Source organism: Enhydra lutris, unplaced genomic scaffold, assembly GCF_002288905.1.
Source record: "Enhydra lutris kenyoni isolate GAN:26980312 unplaced genomic scaffold, ASM228890v2 scaffoldscaffold34, whole genome shotgun sequence".
In the NCBI taxonomy this organism is placed as follows: domain Eukaryota; kingdom Metazoa; phylum Chordata; class Mammalia; order Carnivora; family Mustelidae; genus Enhydra; species Enhydra lutris.
Window position 1 is genome coordinate 23784810 of NW_019154118.1, and position 19853 is coordinate 23804662.

General features: G+C 42.5%; 1 protein-coding gene across 1 annotated transcript in view; it reads right to left on the minus strand.

The window, feature by feature from the left end:
* Positions 1-11698, minus strand: part of LOC111154022 (chromosome unknown C11orf87 homolog) — a 45767-nt gene extending 34069 nt beyond the window's left edge. The window contains 2 exon segments of the mRNA XM_022513368.1: positions 2686-2873; positions 11454-11698. Of these exon segments, the coding sequence (XP_022369076.1) occupies positions 2686-2873; positions 11454-11698 (433 nt within the window).
* Positions 11699-19853: the final 8155 nt, after the last annotated feature.

Sequence of the window (19853 nt, forward strand, 5' to 3'; positions counted from 1 at the left end):
CTTTCTACAATAGATATGACCCGGGAAGTCCTCTGTAGCGTCTCCACGTTCTCAGGCGAACAACAGTCACCCGGGGAAAGATTTTCCATGTACCTCAGCAAGGCAGTTGCAAGAGAGAGCACCGAGAGTGTCAGGGCCCAGCAGACACACTGCGAGTCTGCATGAAGCCAATCAAGAATTCTCTCAGGAAGACCGTTGGAGTCTATGCCACTGAGGCCACAGAGAGAAGAAAGGAAAAGGAAAAGAGAGCTATTGTTGCCAAGAGCAAATGAAGGCTTCGACCAAATATATTGCAATTATTTCTACAAAGATGGAGATAAAGAAACAATGTTTTACCCTTGAATAGATTTAAATGACTCTCAGGGAAATTTCTGATCAGGGTCCAGTCTTTCCCTGCAAACCCAGTAAATACTCCATCCAAATAAAGATACCAGCACCTGACCATTTCAATTCATCACAGTGCCACGACACAGTCCTTACTGTGAATTTGGGAACACTCACTCACTGCCTCCTCCAAACCAAGAGCAGCCCTTGGGTCTACTCTCAGAGCTCTCAGACCCATTTCTGGACTACCTCTGGGTATACAGTAGAGGTGCACATACACGGCAGGCAACAAACATATCGAAAGATGTTCTATGTCACATGTCATCAGAGAAATGCAAATCAAATCACAATCAGAAATCACCATACACCTAGCAGAACGACCCTAATCTGGAACACTGACACCACCAAAGGCCGGCAAGGCTGTGGAGCCAATAGGAACTCTCAGCTCATTCCTCGCTGGTGGGAAGGCAGAATGGTTTGGCAGTTTCTCACAAAATTTGACATACTCTTATAATATGATCCAATAATTGCACTTGTTGTTATTTACCCAAAGGAGCTGAAAACTTATGTCCACACAAAAACCAGCACATGGACGTTTTTTAGCAGCTTTATTCATAATTGTCAAAATTGGAAGTGACTAGATGTGCTTTAAGTGGGCGAATGAATAAACTGTGGTACATCTAGACAATAAAAGAGTATTCGGTACTTAAAAAAAAAAAAAAAAGAAGAAGGAGAAGGAGAAGAAAAGTTACCAAGCCATGAAAAGCCAGGGAGGAAACTGAAACGCACATTACTAAGGGAAGGAAACCAAGGTGAAAAGACTGCCTACTGCATGATCCCAGCTATATGACATTCTGCAAAGGCAAAACCACGGAGACAGAAAGATGATCGGTGGCCTCAGCGGCGGTTGGAGTGGGAGGGATAGACGAGCAGACCCTTGGGCCCAAGAGTAAATGCCTCCTGTTTTAAGCTACTGGTTTTTGCGGTGGTTTCTCACACAGCATTTGCACAGACAGAAGCACCAAACGAGCAGCTCCTGATAACAACTGCACATGCGTGCTTCCGCACACACACACGCACACACACACACACACACGTATGATAAAAACTGGCCTTAAAAGGAGATTTAAAAAATTGAAGTGGATAACAGAGAGAAAGATTTTTAATATCACAGAAGTAGACAGAGGCCACTGCAGGTGAAAGGCTTGGCAAGAACAAAGATCCGTAGCTGGAAATGGTGAGGAGCTCCAGGAGCCCGGTGAGGAGCCCGTTAAGGAGCCATTCCGGCTCAAGCAAGAGATCTGTACAGTTTTCCTGTTTGGCATAAACTCCAAAGCTGGGTTGGGATGAGCGTGTGAAAGACTCTGAATGTCAGCCTAAGGAAAAGTGACCTGTGTTCCAGGAGGGACAGTTAAGAAAAGCTAAAGCTGCTTTTGTGAGATGGGGCTGAACAGGCGACTTCAAGCCAAAGCTCTTTGCACAAGTCTTAGAAAGAGGAGTGGGAGGCGATTCTCCAGGAGAGTGACATCAAAAAGGAGAGGAAATCAATCCTTTTACATACAGAGAGGTGGCTCTGCTGGGTCACGTGTTTACGTGAAGGGACCCTGAGTGGCTCTGTAATGAAGACATTTTCAAGGTTCCGAAGACGGACATCTGAGTTAAGACACAGACCGGTAGAGGAGGCTGCATTAAACGTCTGTCTGTAAATTGCCCAAACATGGGATCTTCTGAATCACCTCCTCATGACTGACGAAAAGGGGGGCAGGGAGTGGGAGAAGGAGAGACCCTTCAAACTGTCTGGAGTCTGGAGCCACAGGAGCCACTGTGAGCCAAATGATGTGCTCCCTGAGAGAAACCATCCAGAACAAGTCCTGAAGCTAAAATCTGAATCCCTTTTTGCAATAAACTCCTTAATCCTATAGCTAAGAAAACCAGTAAAATTCAAGGGAGAAGGACAGGGCCAGGTTGAGGCAGGATTTCATTAGAGACACAAAGGACTGAAGTTCAAAATTGCAAATCACAATCTCAATCTGTCAGTCAAAGGCAGATAAGAAAGGGCATTTTATGCAGAGTCCTTTGTTGGAGAAAACTGCTAAAAAAAAAAAAAGAGAACAAGCCCAGATGGCCAGTGCCTAAGGGAGTATGAGATGGGCCTACAGGAAGTCAGGCAAAAGAAGATAAAATAAATTTCACATGCACTGTTTCTTATTGCCATTTCTTCTTTGTATGGTTGCTATGGGAACTGTGTTTCTAAGGCTATGTCTCTCCGGTGCAAAGCAATCGAGCATTTGGGCCAAAATGACCAGTCAATTTAATCCAACTGGTTTAATTGATTTATTTCCATCGCATGCTCTCCCTCACCCGTGGCCAAATTGAGTGGCTGCTGAACCGAATTTGGTGGCATCTCGCAGAAATGCAATCGGTTCTCCTGGCTGCGTGTCTTTGCCTTCCGTCCCAGCGATAAGACTGCGCCACTGGAATATGCCTGTCCTGCTGGGGCCTGTGCGTCTGGGGATCGCGAGCAGCTCCAGAAGGGTGTGAAGGGGCAGCTGTGAAGGCAGGGAAGGGCCACTGGGACAGTCCACACACTGGAGTGAAGGACCCGGGCTCCCAAACAGAGGAGTGGAGAAAAGTAGGGCTTGAGAGGCCGGGTGACCAAGCAGAAAAGATGCAAGACCGAGGAGCTGTGTGAGGCAAGGCAGGGCTGAGAGACCGAGATGCCAGCACCCAAGGAGACCCCAACACTGGGGCCATCCGATCCCAGTCAGAGGCTGCTTATCAGGCCCCTGCCCAGACGGTCACCCATGCAGACGTGGGCAACATCCTCTGCTGCCACCTCCTTTCTGGAATCCAGTCAGTCTGAGTCCGGCAGCCCGTCACTAAGCCACGTCCCTCGTGCGGCCCTGACCTGACATCAGGTCACGCTTCTGGACAGCTGAGGAAAACTGCCAATTTCCGTCAGATTCCCCCAAGTTCATGCTCTGGGCACCTTTGCTGACTCGGCATCAAAGAATTAACCCTCTCGGCTCCATCCCAACATCATCAAGCTGAAGTTCCTGGCCCTTAGTCCATGCCTGTTCCCTGTCTAGGTCTTCAGCCTCCGTCTGCCAGGACCGGAAGCCCGGACTCACCCGGAATCAGATCACCATCTCTGGGCTGGTCAGTACTGCTGCTTGAAAGCCTCTCTCTCTCTCTCCCTCCCTCTCTCTCTTTCACCAAAGAAGAACAGAGCAAACAGGAATAGCCACATAGAAGGCGCTAGAGAAGGCCAGATTTGTAAAACCCACATCCGTGCAGGGTTTTCCTTGTGGGAGATACTGGCGGCGCGTCAGTATAAATCCTTCCTGAGCAGAACCGGCCCGTGGTGCCATGCAGTGGGCTTTGAGCTCTCTCCTGCTGATATATTGTCCAGAATCTCAGTTGCCAGGACTCCCTGGTCTCCCTAACTCTCTGCCATTCCCAATACCCCCCAAGACACAGGTGGCTTCGTGTGGCCATGGCCTCGTTTTCCTTACCAAATGGACCACTCCCGTGTCCCCTGAGAGACAGGGCTTTTCCTCAGCAAAATGCGTGATGCTTAGAAAATTCTTGCCCGGACAACCTAGTCCATAAGAGATGCTCTTACTGCCATTGTAAAAAAAAGCCACCTCAGGAACGGAAATCAGAGGTCATCTGTCAAAAGAGATGTTCCTAGTAAGTCAGATGGAGTAGGGGATTATTCCCGCCTTTCAAAAAATCTGTGCTTGCTGATTCTAGAGACCAAAACTCAGCACCCCGCTCAATTAAAATCAGTCTAATTGTAAATACTGAAAAACGTACTGACGATGATGGTTTAAGTCATAACCGAAATGCCCCTGGAGGTTATGAACGCCTGCCCACACACCTCCTTCACTCCCATCTTAACTTAGAAGGCAGATTTGGTTTCACAGCTGAGTCTCAAAGACAGTGAATCGCTAACTTGGCCCTTCTGACTCCGGCCTCCACCTTGTCCCGTAACACCGCCTCCTGCCCCAGCTTCCGGTTCCACAGCTGGCATCTTTCTTCCTTCCGTCTGTAACCGCCTATGAACTCCGAGTTGGCCTCTGTCTCTAAATAATCACTTGACTATATTATTCATATATTAATAAATTTATTATTTAAAACCTTTCCCAGAGAGAAACAAATACTGTATAATCTCACTCACATGGGGAACCTAAAAAAAAAAAAGAATTCATGAGAAACAGCAGATCTGAGGTTGTCAGGGATGGGAGGCAGGACAGTGAAGGAAGGTGGACAAAGGGTGCAAAAAATGAGTAAGTTCTAGAGACATAGTACACAGTATGGTGACTACAGTTAACAATACCGTATTGTATATGCAAAACCACTAAGAGGAGATCTTAGAAGTTCTCACCAAATGCACACAAAAAATTGCCACTACGTGGAGTGATGGGTGTGTTACCAATCTTCTTGTGCTTATTTCACAAAATAGACATGTACCAAATCACTAGGTTGTACACCTTAAACTTATGTAGTTATGTCAATTATATCACAATAAATCTGGAAAAAATAAAGTTTTCAGAAGGTTGTACCCAAATTTCATGGATACAATTTGCTTTAATTTTATATTGAACAGGGGTGCCTTGGTGGCTCAATCAGTTAAGCGTCTGCCTCTTGATCTTAGCTCAGGTCATGGATCTGAGGATCTTGAGATCAAGCCCTGTGTCAGGCTCCACACTCAGAAGAGAGTCTGCTTAAGATTCTCTCTCTCCCTCTGCCTTTGCCCCTCCCCCTCCCTGTGCTCACTAATGTACGCTCTCTCTCTCTCTCTCTCACACACACACACACACAATTTATATTAAACAAGTTAATTTTTCTGAGCAATAAATAAATAAATTGCACTTAACGTCTTCTGAAGTTTCTCTTGTTGTTAATAGAACACTCCCCCTACCCACCTTGCCTTAAATTACTTTATAGCTCTGTGTATCTCCCCAAGTACAAGACCAGATAGATTTGGGATCAGACTTGCAGAGTGACAGGAACCAGTTGGAATCACTGATCAGTAATGATGAGGCTTGCAAGTCATTATTCCAAATGTGACGAGACATGGATCTAGGGCTTTAATCACTCTGATCTATGGTGAGTGTGAGTGTGTGCGTGCATGAACATTCACTAGATGGATGGCAAGGAGGGGAGTGGCTTAGGAGATGAGGCATCTGGGAAACATCAGCCTATGTCTCTACTTGTTAGATGTGTAAGAATATTCTAATGTTTCCTGAGTTTCACAGTAGCATAACCCAGTAATGATGGTGATTTTAAGAATTTAATTTGGCAGGTGACTGATTTACAATTTGATCCAATCACTTATGGTATTTTCATACAAAAATAATTAATAACAGAGGGAGATGTTCCAATTTAAAAACTAATATCTGCCCAAGAAAAATGTTTTTCTCCCTGGATTTTCATAATGGTTTTATTATGACTAGACTAGGATATCACATAAACACCTAACTGAATGATAGATCTTAAGTGCCAACGGGGATGAATGTGTTATGTAAATGACATATTCTTCCGCAGGACAAGGAGACATGTGCTTTACTGGCACGGGCAAAACGTGGCCTCCAGTGTCTCCTCCAGGGCTGAAGGCCAAAAAGCAGGTCTTCAAGGACTGGAGAGGGAGGAGCATTCTAGTCCCACTTAGGACAGATCCCATGAGGCTCCAGAGCTAGGATTCTAGGCCAAACTGCTCCCCCACGGGTAGGAAATACCTACAGTTTGCTTCCAGAAAAGTAAACTGCTCCATGAACAGTAATACATACCCTCTACTGAAGCAGTTTAAATCTCGAGGAATTTTAATACTCTGAACTAACTGTACTGGCTGGTCCAATAAGCTTGCAGGTTAAAGTGACAAGTGGTTGGGGGCACTGATACAGTCGTGGACTGCGGGTTATTGTTGATGGGGACAAGGATCCAGGCTCTCTCTAAGGCAAGCTTTGAAAATTGATTAGGAATTCTGCTTTTCCATATTTCCAAAGGACACATCCAATGAAGGGTTGGTATTCAAAATAAATATATATAAAGACCTTATAAAACGCAACACCCCAAAACCAAAATAATCCAATGAGAAATGGGCAGAAGAAATGAACAGATCTTGCTCCAAAGAAGATATCCAGATGGCAAAAAGATACTGAAAACATGTTCATCATCACTCAACATCAGGGAAATGCAAATCAGAACTATAATGAGGTATCACCTCACACCTGTCAGAATGGAGGAAGTCAACAACACAAGAAACAACAAGTGCTGGTGAGAACGTGGAGAAAATGGAACCCTCGTGAACTACTGGTGGGGATGTAAACTGGTGCAGCCACTGTGGAGAACAGTGTGGAGCTTCCTCAATAGAGCTTACCCCCGACCCAGTAATGATACCACTGGGTATTTGCCCTAAGATACAAAAACACTAACTCAAAGGGATAGAGGCAACCCTGTGTTTACAGCAGCATTATTTATGTTAGCCAGATTATGGAAGCAGCCCAAGTGCCACGAATGGACAAGGAAGATGTGGTGTGTACACACACACACACACACACACACATACCACACTGGTATATCATTCAGCCAGAAAAGAAGAATGAAATCTTGCCATTTGCAACAACATGGATGGAGCTAGAGAGTGTTACGCTGAACAAAATAAATCAATCAGAGAAAGACAAACACCACATGATTTCACTCCTGTGTGGAATTTAAGAAACAAACAAACAAAAATGAACAAAGGATAAAAAAAGAGTGAAAGAAACAGACTCTTAACTATAGAGAACAAACGAATGGTCACCAGAGGGGATGGGGGAAGTCAGTGAAGGGGATTAAAAGCACACTTGTCTCGATGAGCTCTGAGCACCGTACAGAATCGCTGAATCACTATATTGCACACCTACACCTAACATAACGCTGTATGTTAACTACACAGGAGTTTATGATAAGATAGAATAGAATAGAATAGAATAGAATAGAATAGAATAGAATAGAATAGAATAGAATAGAAAAACATTATCTTTTAAAAGTAATTCTGCTTTTCCTCCCAGGTAGAGAAAAGAAGAAGCTTTTATACCCTTTTTTCTACATAGAGGACTGCAGCCCTGCACGCAGCCCCTTACATAAACTTCCAAGCTGTCTTGATTCTAAGAGACACAAGGAAATGAGGAACAGGACCATCTGTCCCCTGGATTCTGCGCAGGGGAATCAAAGGAATAAAGGATCAATACAAGACAGTCCTCTTTTCCTAGGATCTTCTCCAAGATGCTTTCTCCTGTCTTCAGCTTCAGAGGCCTTACTGCTCAGCCTCCCCTTGAGACCCCGGGAAATAAAAAACAACCACACAGCCCCCTCAGGCCAGGATTCCAGCATCCCAGATTACCCTGACATATAAATGGGAATCAAAGTCAAACCAAAGCATGGTTAGCCACCGTCTACAGGGCACACTGCAAATGCTCCATCGTCCTCCATCGCCCTCAACAAACAACCCACACAGGACCCACCTCCTGACATCTCTTAGCAAGTCCTTGATACCCTGAGAGGAACACCAGTGTTGTCTGTCACAGAGGGAGCAGCCCCCGAACTCAATGCTCTCCCAAAGTGTTTCACTACAACTCAGCCAGCTCCTACCACGTGCGGGAGACACAGGGTGCATAAGAACCATTCTGGCTTTCCAGGCGCTCATGGTCTACTGAGGGAATGAGACGAGGCCTCAGCAACACTGAGTCCACTGAGAAGCTAGCTGTAGTCAGACAGGAAGTCGCCAAACACGTGTGGTGAGGGGGACGGGGTGCACGCTGAGGGGAGAGTGAGTGCGTCGGGTGCTCACGTTACTACTCTCCGGACTAAGACAGCGTCTCTCAAGCTCGGCACTCGTGACATTTTGGCTGAATGGGTCTTTGTTATGAGTGCTGCCCTGTCTAGTGTAGGACACGCAGCAGCATCCCTGACCTCTACTCACCCTCGTCTGTCAGACACGGCAAGTGTCCTTCAGTGGGCTGAACTGCCGCCATCTGAGAGCCACCTGACTCTCACTTTGGACGGATGTATTCAGAGACGGTACTGCTAATTTCAGTGACGTCCAGGCAGTGGTTTCCGAGAAATCTTCTTTAACCCACCCCACCCCACCCCGCCAAGGAGAAATGTGGAGGGATGTCCCAGGGTGCTGTGGAGATGGAGTCCGGAGAGGGTGATTTCTTTCGTTTCTTAAGAAACCAGTTCAACATCTGGTCAGAAAATATGTGTCAGCCCTGACTGTACACCTTGTGTTGCGTTAGGTGCTGAGGATGTCAGATGTTAGATTCATCTCCCAGCTGCTGGGAGCTTTCCTGGAAGACATCGTTAAGCTATTGTCCCTTTTCAGTGGTGGCTGCCTTGGCTGGAGAAACCCACTTACCCAAGGTCCCACCTCTTCACAGGGCGTCTGAATCCAATCATTGTGGGGATATAAAGGTCCATTCATTCCCTCCTACTCATGTCACCAGAATGGCCACAGCAGCCCTGGAGTTCCCCATGGGCACCTTCAACGTCTCCCTCTGTTCCATCCTGCTCCCTTCCCTTCCTTTCCTTTTCCTTCCCTGGATGCCAGGATCTCAAAAGCACTCCCTAAGAATCACGCTGCAAGGTGATCTCCATCTCACAGCCTGCTTTCCAGGGAACCCAACTACAATAACTTTGAAGGCACAGCTCCTGTCCCCACGTGCTCATACTTACAGGCGTGGTGGTAGTATTTTTATCCCGAGGGGTTGTACTTCTGGGGCTCTGCTTCCCTCCTCAGCCCTCATTAGTACCCTCAACCTGACGTTTCAGAATGTTGGCTCAGAGGATCAGGCCCTCCACAAAGCAGTCAGCACACAACGATCCCTCCAAGCAAAGGATTAAATTCCAGCGACTTTCCCAATGGAAAAACAATTAGATTGCCATTCTGTGGACCTACCTATGCATCATTTGGCTTGGCCCAGGGCACAGGGCTTTATCCTGAGACAGAAACAATATCACACTCTAAGCACCCGTGCCTGGTTCCTGGCCAGCCCTGCTGAAAAGGGATAAGAGGGGTGACACTCCACAGAGGCAAAGCTGGAACTTTGAAGTTTACCCTTTGGTCTAATTTCCTACAGGTTGACTTTTAACTGCTGCTTCTTTCTGTCCAATTTTAACCACACTGTTTCATATGTTCTCTCTCTGCCTACCCAAAATAACTGGCCCTTCTTTGCTCTTTTGTCCTCCTTATTCTCACCTCTTAGCCCAAATAGAAGAGGCCTTCAGGATAATGTGAGGAAAGGAGGTCAGTGCAGTGGATGTGAAATTTCCATTTCTGGCAGCAGCAGCTCTGGCCCTTTGCAGAATTATAAAATAAATCAACCTCATCCCTGGCTCCAAGCTCCCGTTTAGGGACTTCTTTCTAGCCCCAGTCCCAAGGCTCGAATTCTCACTAGAGTAGCACCTTGTTCAAGTAGTGCCTGTGCCCTCTGCAATTTCCTGCCTCCCATTTATCCATTAAAATCATTCTCTTTTTAAAAAAAAGTTATAGTAATAATAATAAAAACATAAAATAAAATCTTTCTCTTTTGACCCATTTATTGGGACCCTGGTAGATGCCCAGGAAGCTACTCGCGCGTGATTTTGAGCTGTGGTATGACTACATCATAGTGATTTGATGCATTATTCCACAGGCATTTATATTTCTCATTTGCATATCGTTTATATTTGTGTTTCCATCCTCAGGGCCCAAGAATGTAAGGACAGACTGTTAAGGTTTCATTAAGCACAGAGGGGCCGCTTATGGGCAAGGTGAACTTTCTCCATTCCATAAATTACACAGATAATACAGTTCCCATCACTCAGGGCTGAACAGAAACTCTAGCCACCCTGAGCCAAGTCTTCCCCTCTACCTGTCACTCCTTGGCCGTGCAGGAAGGCCAACTGCTTTTCCATTCTCATGCATACGACACTTACTGAACCAATCAACTGAGCCCAGCAAATGAACTGATACATTTATTTTGTGGAAATAAAATCAGGTTGATTCAACTAAGCTGACCAATTTGTTGCGGTGCCACTGGGAAATAAACTAGCAGGCCATTTTTCTCTTCCTGTTTGTTTTCCACATGAACTTCTGTAAAGCCAATTCAGTACTCACTATGTGGCTTAATTAAAATCAGCTTATAACAAATCAGCAGCAGATACTATAAAAGCACTAAGTTTCCTCAGAGGGATAGCGGGGCATCTATCCTGCCATCCTGCCATCACTGCCCTCAGATCTTCATAAGCCTGGGATGCAGGGGTCCAAGGGGACCATCGAGGACATACAGGGCTGAGAAGGAGAGAGAAAAAGCAGATACTTATCAGCCTTACAAATAATTGTACTCAGTCAACCAGACCTCACCTGAGAGTGAACAAAGGAAGGCGAGTCTGCGGGCGCCCAGGTGGCTCAGTCAGTGAAGTGTCTGCCTTCGGTCAGGTTGTGACCTCAGGGTCCTGGGATGGATCAGGCCCTGTGCTGGGTCTCCCTCTGTCCCTGCACCTGCCCCCCGGCCCCCAGAGCTCTCTCTCTATCAAATAAATAATTAAAATCTTTTTTAAAAGATAGGGGTTGTGAAGAACCACCATTTGGATCCCAAGCAAGCCCCAGGAAGCCGGGCTTTGGGGCAGATCTTGCTGGGACTTTAGGTCACGTGCTAGCTCCCATCCACCCTGATACGTCTCTGGAGGGGCAAACACAAGTTACCGCAGCTGTAATTAAGGCGATGAAGCCACTCTGCCTGCAAAACACAGAGATCTCTAGAATATTCTGTCAGACACCCCTGTGATCACCTTGTTTCAGTGTTCGTTTTCCACATTAAATCTTTTTTTCTCCTGGAGCAGTAATTATAAGCAACATACTCATGCCGCTGATCTGTTTGGGGCAAGGAGGAAGTAACCAAGGAGCTTATGAAGACCTTCACCTCCTCGTCCACAATGGTGCTCTTTTCCGCTTTCCACCCTCAGTTCTATGGCGTACACTCAGTGCTTGCCTCCAGTCTTCTGCTAAAGTTTCCATCATCTCTTGCTTCTCTTCTCTTAGTAGGTTCCTTAGGAAGGACTCAGAAAACCATTTCTTCCTGAGTTGTTCCACAGTGATTTACCTGGCGTCTCTACAACCCGAAGTCTCAAGGTCCTCTGCGGTACTTCGTCCCCTGCGCTGCTCATGTGTCCCTGGGCAGGTGATGACCGCCTGACCCCTGTCCTGTTTGAGCCGCTTCAGCTCTTCACTTGCAGGTTTGGCTTCTCTCCTGAGGAACCGCAGTGCTGGTCCCTCATGAGGCTCGCTCCCACTCAAGACCCTGGGCCTGGGCGCTTCCAACCCCAGCCCCACCACCCCCAAACCCATTTCCCACAGCTCTGCCTCACACACACTTCGGGCTGGCATTACACAAAAGGTAGCTCTTGGTTTCTTTAAAAATGAACCTTGTGTATGTGTTATTTAATTCTTTTTGTTCTGTGCTAATTCCTGGAGAAGAAAGGCATCGATTACTGAGCTAATGGACCATGTCTGCAGCACGAGTTCTGCCAACAGCTCTCGCGGAAGCCCGGTCCTGGACCTCTGCCTCCACGAGCCCCCTGTGCTACACAGCATCCTCCCCGATCAGTGACTGCTCTCCTGGAAGGGACGAGTGTGAGGTACACAGAGAAAGAGAGGCAGCCACTCGGTAGAACAGTGAATTGAAGCAGGCAAAAAAAGACTGGGAGGGAGAGGAATGCTAAGTCAAGAGACCATTTGCTGCTAGAGGCACACTCTACTGTAGAAAACCATTCTAATTCTTCTTAAGGTTCTTCCTCTTATCTGCTGAGATGAGTTCTTCAGCTCTCTTTCAACCCTAAATTCTTTCATAAAAACGTATCTCAAAGGAAACCTTGTGTACTGTGGGTGGGAATGCCAACTGGTGCAGCCACTGCGGAAAACAGTATGGAGGTTCCTCGAAAAATTATAAACAGAACTACCTCATGATCCAGTAATTTGACTGCAGAGTGTTTAACTCCAAGAATATAAAACACTAATTTGAAGGGATACATACACCCCTGTGTTTATGGCAGTGTTATTTACAATAGTTAAAATATGGAAACAGCTTAAGTGTCCATCGATTTATGAATGGATAAGGAAGAAGTGGTGTGTGTGTGTGTGTGTGTGTGTATGTGTGTGTGTATACATACACACACATATATGTGTGTTATATGAATATATGTGTGTATACATACATGTATACACACATATGTGTGTGTGTGTGTATACACACACACACACACACACACACAACAGAATATTACTCAGCTACAAAAAAAGAATGAAATCTTGCTATTTGCAACAACATGGATGGATCCAGAGAGTATAATGCTGAATGAAAAAATTCAGAGAAAGACAAATACCATATGATTTCACTCATACGTGGAATTTAAGAAACAAAACAAATAAAGGAAAAAAAAAAAGAGAGAGAAACCAAAAAGCAGACTCTTAATTACAGAGAACAGATGGCTGCCAGAGGGGACATGGTGGGGGCTGGGGGAGGGTGAACTAGGTGAAGGGGATGAAAAGCACACTTCATCTTGATGGGCAGTGAGTAATATATAGAATTATTGAATCACTGTATCATCCACCTGAAATTAATATAACACTATGTTAACTACACTGGATTTAAAATAAAAGTTTAAAAAATAAAAATTTTGAAAAATAAATGTAAAACCACATTATCCGTTGCGGCCATTATTGCTCAGAACCTAAAGAGTTTATCAAGCTCAGCATCCACGGTCCTGTAAAAGCCTGGGTTTTTCCTATTTCTCTGGCTAGTGCACCCTTGCTTCCTTGGCTTTCTTCCTTTTTCTACTTCCTTACAGAAGTCAGTGAGCATTCTACCCTCAGTCTCTGGGTAGCCTTTTCAACATCCACGTGTTTATCTCAGGGAAATAATTCTGTACTTCACTGTAGTTCCAACTTCTCTTCCATGACCCACGTTCATTCCCCATGGTCTCCAGATTCTCACCAGTAAGGACACACCAGTACCCCAACTGTTCCCAAAGTTAAACCATTAGAACCTCCCATCTGCATACCCAAAATCTCAGCCTGACCTCAGTGTCTGTTATAATCATTCTATTTCCCTTGTCTCTCAGTCCCCACCACGGCTACATTATTAGTGATAGCTCTGAAGAGGAGACGGCTAATGCTTCCAACACCATGTTCCCCCCTCCCTGCGGAGCGTGTACCTGGATTTCCTTTTCCAGCTTCCCTTGCTGTTGGGTGTGACCAAAGCAATGTAAGTGAAAGCAATATGCACCATGGCCAGACCTGACTCCTAAAATGAAGTAAACCGTACTTCTACAAGCGACACTTGTCCTCTTGCCCCACTGGCCAGCTGAAAGGAGAGAGCAAAGAACTCCTATGGACCCACATTGGACTAGTCCACGACAAGATCAAAAAAATAAACTTTTTTTATCTTAAACCTCTATTGTTTTGTTGGAGTTGTTAAAACAGTGGAGCCTCTCATGATGAATATAATTTTTACATTCTCATATTTTGTTTTAACTAAAATTTGATCATATTCTATATACTTGCCTTTGTCACTGAACATGATATATATTCTTCCAAATCTATTAGCATAGAGGCTACCCATTCTTGTTAATAGGGAGGTAACAATCCTATATGTCTCTATGTGTGTATATCAACATATTCAGTGTATTATATGCTATTATATGTAATATTATATGCAACATATATTATTCGATAGTTACCATAGATGAGCATTTCTTTGTTTTCAGATTTTCACTACTATAAATGATGCTTCAGAAACATCCTTACACATCCCCATGTGTATTACTGACACAACTATTCTTTTGATCATTAAAAACACTTGCTTCTCGTGACTCCTCTCTTCAGTGTACCACCACCCTAGTCCAGTCTGAGGGCAATTCCCTCAATTCAATGTCACTTCCATCTCTCACACCATGCCTGTGGTCACAGCCCTCATTCACACATTTACTCCCTCTCACTTAGACAGTGATGGGAGCCAGACTCAAAAGTTTTGGAATGCTGGCTTAAACAATTATTTTTTTTTACCAACCCCTTATTAGACATTGTGACTTTCCTCGAAGGGGACGCATGATGAGCTTTTTGCAAAGTTGCTTTACTGCAGTTTGTTTTTCCCACAGAGCATCTTGCATGATCTCTGTTAGAGACACAACATGGCAATCATTGTCTATGATTCACCATAACTAGTTGTGATGGTTTTGTTCTCCCTCTAACAAGGTAATTTTATGTCACACAGACACAGTCATAGACCTCCATGTGGCCCTTAAGAATCATAATCCAACACATCAGCTGACAACTCTTACTCCAGGGCCTTCACTGGAGAACGGAGTGAGTAACCCTGGGAGAAAATGTTGCTATTTCAGGCAACTAGAATGGGAAGAGAGGTAGAAAGGGACATATCATTATATACAACAGACCATAAATAATTAGCTTTTGTCTGCTATGTTACAGGAATTACAAATCCTAAATAATTAGTAAATCTTATTAGTAAGTATGACTGCATACACATGATGTGAAGCCATTCATCTTAAAAGTGAAAAATTCATTCAAGCCCATGGTATCACATAACATAAATTTAAGAGAGAAATGAATTTTTAATGGTGCTGATTGAGCTATGTTAAATTTATCCCTTTCTTCCAGAGAGAATTACTGAGATGTTCGGTATATCAGACTTTTGTTTATTTGTTCTCAAAACCATTACCTGCCCTTTCCCTGGTTTCCTCTGGATCCCAAGGAAATATATGTCTTGGACATGTCAGCTGGCATCAGGAAATTTTCGGCCAAGGGGAGGAACTGGTAGAACAGTAGGAAGAGGAGACAGGGAGAAGCCATGATTTTTGTTTCCCTCTCTTGTCTACCTTGGGTAGCATGTTTGACGGAAAGCCATTTTCCTCCAGACAGTCAGCCCTTCCTGTGTTCCAAGGTCCTTGAGCAGCCCCTCATTATGCCCAAATCTTCCAAAATGGTCCAGCCTTCTGGATACTGAAAACAAACTTCCTTCCATTGTCTTTTTAGTCCTCAGGGTGTTAGTGGTTTTCTGCTCTGATTACCTCACCTTTTCCTACTTGATTCCTCTTCTCTCTTATATAGCCAGCCATTTCCTCTCCCCAAATTCTCTGTATGAAGTGCTTAAAGGGGACCTTTTTTCTGATTAGACCTTAACTGAGATATTGTAGCCCATAATATATTTTTGGATATTAGTGGAGAGTCAGAGTCATGGGCCATGACATTTTATCAGTGCCTTTAGTTCAATGTAGCCAGGACTATCAAATGGTTCAAAAACCCCTAAAAATAGACCAAAAGATAATACATTTGAAAGCAAAGAAGGAAAAAACAGTAAAGCTTGACACTGACTCAGGATGGCCATTGTTTGCATTCTGGTATATACCATGAGCACTAATACAGAAAAAAAGGAAATTGTCACAACATCGGAATAATACAAAGTAAAATAAAAGACCATCTCAAGTAGTATGGTTCAGAAACTAGAGAAGAGAAAGGTAGACTATCTTGGCGGTTGAGTCAGATTGCTTAAAATAGAAGTCCTACTCACAGGCTTATGAGCTATGAGTCTTTGGGCAAGGTTCCTAACTCTCTGGTTTTTTACTTTCCTCATCTATAAAATGGGCTATTATTACTGCATATAATTTACTTCAGAGGATTGTTGTAAGAATTACATGAATTAATGCATGTAGACTTCTTAGAAAATGTCTGGAATACAGTCATCACCAAATGTCTGTCAGCTTTCATCATCACCACTATTTATTGTCATCATCATCAATTCCAGGTCGTAGAGATAGTTACAGTTAAGACTGGAATTCAAATACATAAAGGGAATGATTTCTGTGTGAATCAGAGTTCCTGAAATAAGTATCTCTTGATCTCATATTCTTAGAAGTGAAAAAAAATGTCTTTTAATAAAACATGAAGACATGTATAGTTTTACCCAAATACTTCTAGCAGGCTAGTTTCATATTGTGAAGGAAAGCAGGAGGTTGGCATGCTTTGCCCCTGAGACTAGAGAGGATTGGGTGAAGTTAAGATGTGTGCTTCTCCCTAGGAAATATAAGGAGAATTTTGTTCACTGTGGTTATTATTAAAGCTGTTCCCCCAAATATTTCCTGATTCTTTGTTTTTGGACAAAGCCATGTGACTAAGTTTGGCAAATGCATTTTAAGGAAGATATGTGTCACTTAAGACCCCATCTCCACTCTGGGTCCTTTTGCCTCCAGCATTATAGCTAGCAGTGTTAAAAATGGTTGCTGCTCATGAGTCTGGGTCCCTGAGTGGCCATGATAGATATGTAGTGTGAGGAAGATATAAACTTTGTTGTGATAAGCCACTGATATTTGGGGTTACTTATTACCACACCATAACCTAGTCTATTTTGTTTTGTAAACATAAGAAGTCAAGAGGAAGAAACACAGCCCAGAGATTATTAATCTAAGAACTATAAAAGATTCATTTTGTACTTAATTATTTTTGCCACCTCATTCTTTCTCTGCAGTGATAAGCAATAAAGCCTCTTGCACAAAAAAGGAATGGTTCACATGTCTTCAAAGGTAAAGGAAAGGAAGTAGTTGGGGATTGTGCCTCATACAGTGGATAAGCTTATAAAATGAAAGACCTCAGGAGGCAAAACAAAAAGTGGTAGAAATGGAACACAGAGCCAGGATCTTTGGGCAGAAAAAAAAGAAATATGGTAAACTTTTTTAAGAGAAAACAATTTTAAAGGGTAAGTCATAGTTTTCTAGATATAATAAATGATAAAGAAGTGCACTACAGGCACAGAAAACAGGTTTTTTAAAAGATTCATTTATTTATTTTGGAGAGAAAGAGAGAGCACATGTTCAGGGAGGAGGGACAGAGGGAGGGGGAGAGTCATAAGTAGACTCCATGCTTAGTGTGGATCCTGATACAGGGCTTGATCTCAAGACCCTGAGATCACAACCTGAGCTAAAACCAAGAGTCGGATGTTTAACCGACTGTGCCAAGTAGGCACCCCCAGAAAATAGATCTTTAAAAAGTAAAGGAGGGAGGATCCACATAGGTTCACTTTGAATTCTACCAAACATTTAATTAAGTAAGATATTATACCAATTGTCTATAATCCCTTCCAGATGATAGAGGCAGGAAGAATACTTCCTAATTCATTCACTGAATCCAATATTACCTTAATACCGAAACTAGACAAAGACATGTCTCTTGAACACATGTAAAATTCCTCAACAAAATATCATCAAATCAAGCCAGCAATGTATAAAAAGAACTACATACCATAAACAAGTGGGATTTATCCTAGATATGTAAGGCTGGTTAAATGTCCAAAAAATAATTAGTGTAATCTATCAATAGGATAAAGAAGAAAAATCACATGATCATACCATTAGGTACAGAAAAAGCATTTAACAAAATCTAACACCTATTCACAATATACTACCAAGCAAACTAAAGATAGAAGGAACTTTCTCAATAGAACATCTACAAAAAAAAAAACCTATAGCTAACATCACACTTAATGATGAGGAATTAGAAGCTTTCCCACTAAGATCAGGAACAAATAAGGATGTCTGCTCTCATCACTCCTTTTCAACTTCACACTGGAAGTTCTTGCTAATGCAATAAGACAAGAAAAGGTAATTAAATATATATAGATTGAGAAGGAAAAAATGGTCTTAGTTCTCAGGTGACATGACTGCCCATATTGAAAATCTGAAAGAACTGACAAAAATGAAACAAAACAAAACAACAACAGAATCCTGGGACTAATAAGCAATTATAGCAAGTTTGCAGGACACAAGGTTAATAGAGAAAAGTTAATTGCTCTGTTATATGTCAGCAATAAAAAAATGGAATTTGAAATTAAAATTACAAATACCATTTATATTAGTATCCCGCAAAATTAAATACTTGGGTATAACTCTAACAAAAAATGTACAAGGTTTATATAAGAAGAACTACAAAACTCTGATGAAAGAAATAAAAAAAGAATTAAACAAATGGAGAGGTTATTTCACTTTCATGGACAGGAATACTCAATATTGTTAAGATGTCCACACTTCTCAACTTGATCTATAGATCTGAAACAACCAGAGCAAAATCCCAGCAAGTGATTTTGTAGATATTGACAAACAGAACTAAAGTTTACATGGAGAGGCAAAAGACCCAAAATAGCCAAGTCAACATTGAGGCTAAACAAGAAAGTCAGCAGATTAACATTACTTGAATTCAAGGTTAACTCTAAAGCTACAGTTATCAAGAGACTATGATATTGTTAAAAAAAAAAAAAAAGACAAACCAATAGACCTGACACAGAATATATGAATACAAGATTAAGAAAAAAACATCAATAGCATTTCTTTAAACCAATAATTATTACTATTTTATTTTCATTTATAATAGAGGCAAAAGCAATGTAGTAACTACAAGTAATTATAACAAAAACTAATACTTTAATTTTATGGATAAAATTATAAAACATAAGGCAACATAAATAAACAGGCATATCCTGTTCATGACTGGGAAGACTATATTATGAAGAAGGTAATTCTCCCTCAAATTAATCTCATTTCCAAGAAAAACCTTTACAGGTTGATCCTAAATTTATTTTTAGAAATACAAGGCCAAGATAAATTTGAAGAGGCAGAGAAACACAGGACTCTTTGCTTGTATAAATCACTATAATGCTATAATGATTTTTAGTTTTGTGTTTTTTTTCATGTAAATATAACTAGATCACTGGAACCAACAAAGAAACAGACATACGTGTATATGGAAACGGGGTGTATCACAGAGCTAACATTATAAAACACTGAGGAAATGAAGGAATGTCCCTATAAATAGTGACCAGACAACAGTTTATCAATAGGAGGGGGAAAAAGGCTTTCCTTATATGACATGTAAAAACAAATCCCAAACAGATTCGAAAGCTATATATGGGGGCAGCTGAGTGGCTCAGTACGTGAAGCATTAGACTATGGATTTCAGCTCAGGTCGTGATCTCAGGTGGTGAGATGGAGCCTGCTTGTACTGAGCATGGAAACTACTTAAGATTCTCTTTCCCTTTGCGCTCCCCCACTCCCACGTACATGTGTGCACGCACACTCTCTTAAAAAAAAAAAGCTATCTGTGAAAAATAAGACTTGAAAATTTTTAGAAGAAAACACATAAAAATATGTTCATGATATGCAGGCATGAAAGGATTTATTAAGTAATACATTAAAAAGATAAAATAAAAAGTGATAAATCCACCTATGTTAGTTAAAACTTTTGAATGACAAAAGACATCATAAACAAAGTATAATAAGACACAGCCTAGAAGAATACATTTCTAATACATGAAACCTACAGAAGATTAGTATATAGATTATACAATATGTATATGTATTTACACACCAGTACAAATGAAAAATAAAAAGTCAAATAGACTAAAAAAAAAAGGTGGAAAATATAGAAATGTAATTGCAGAAAA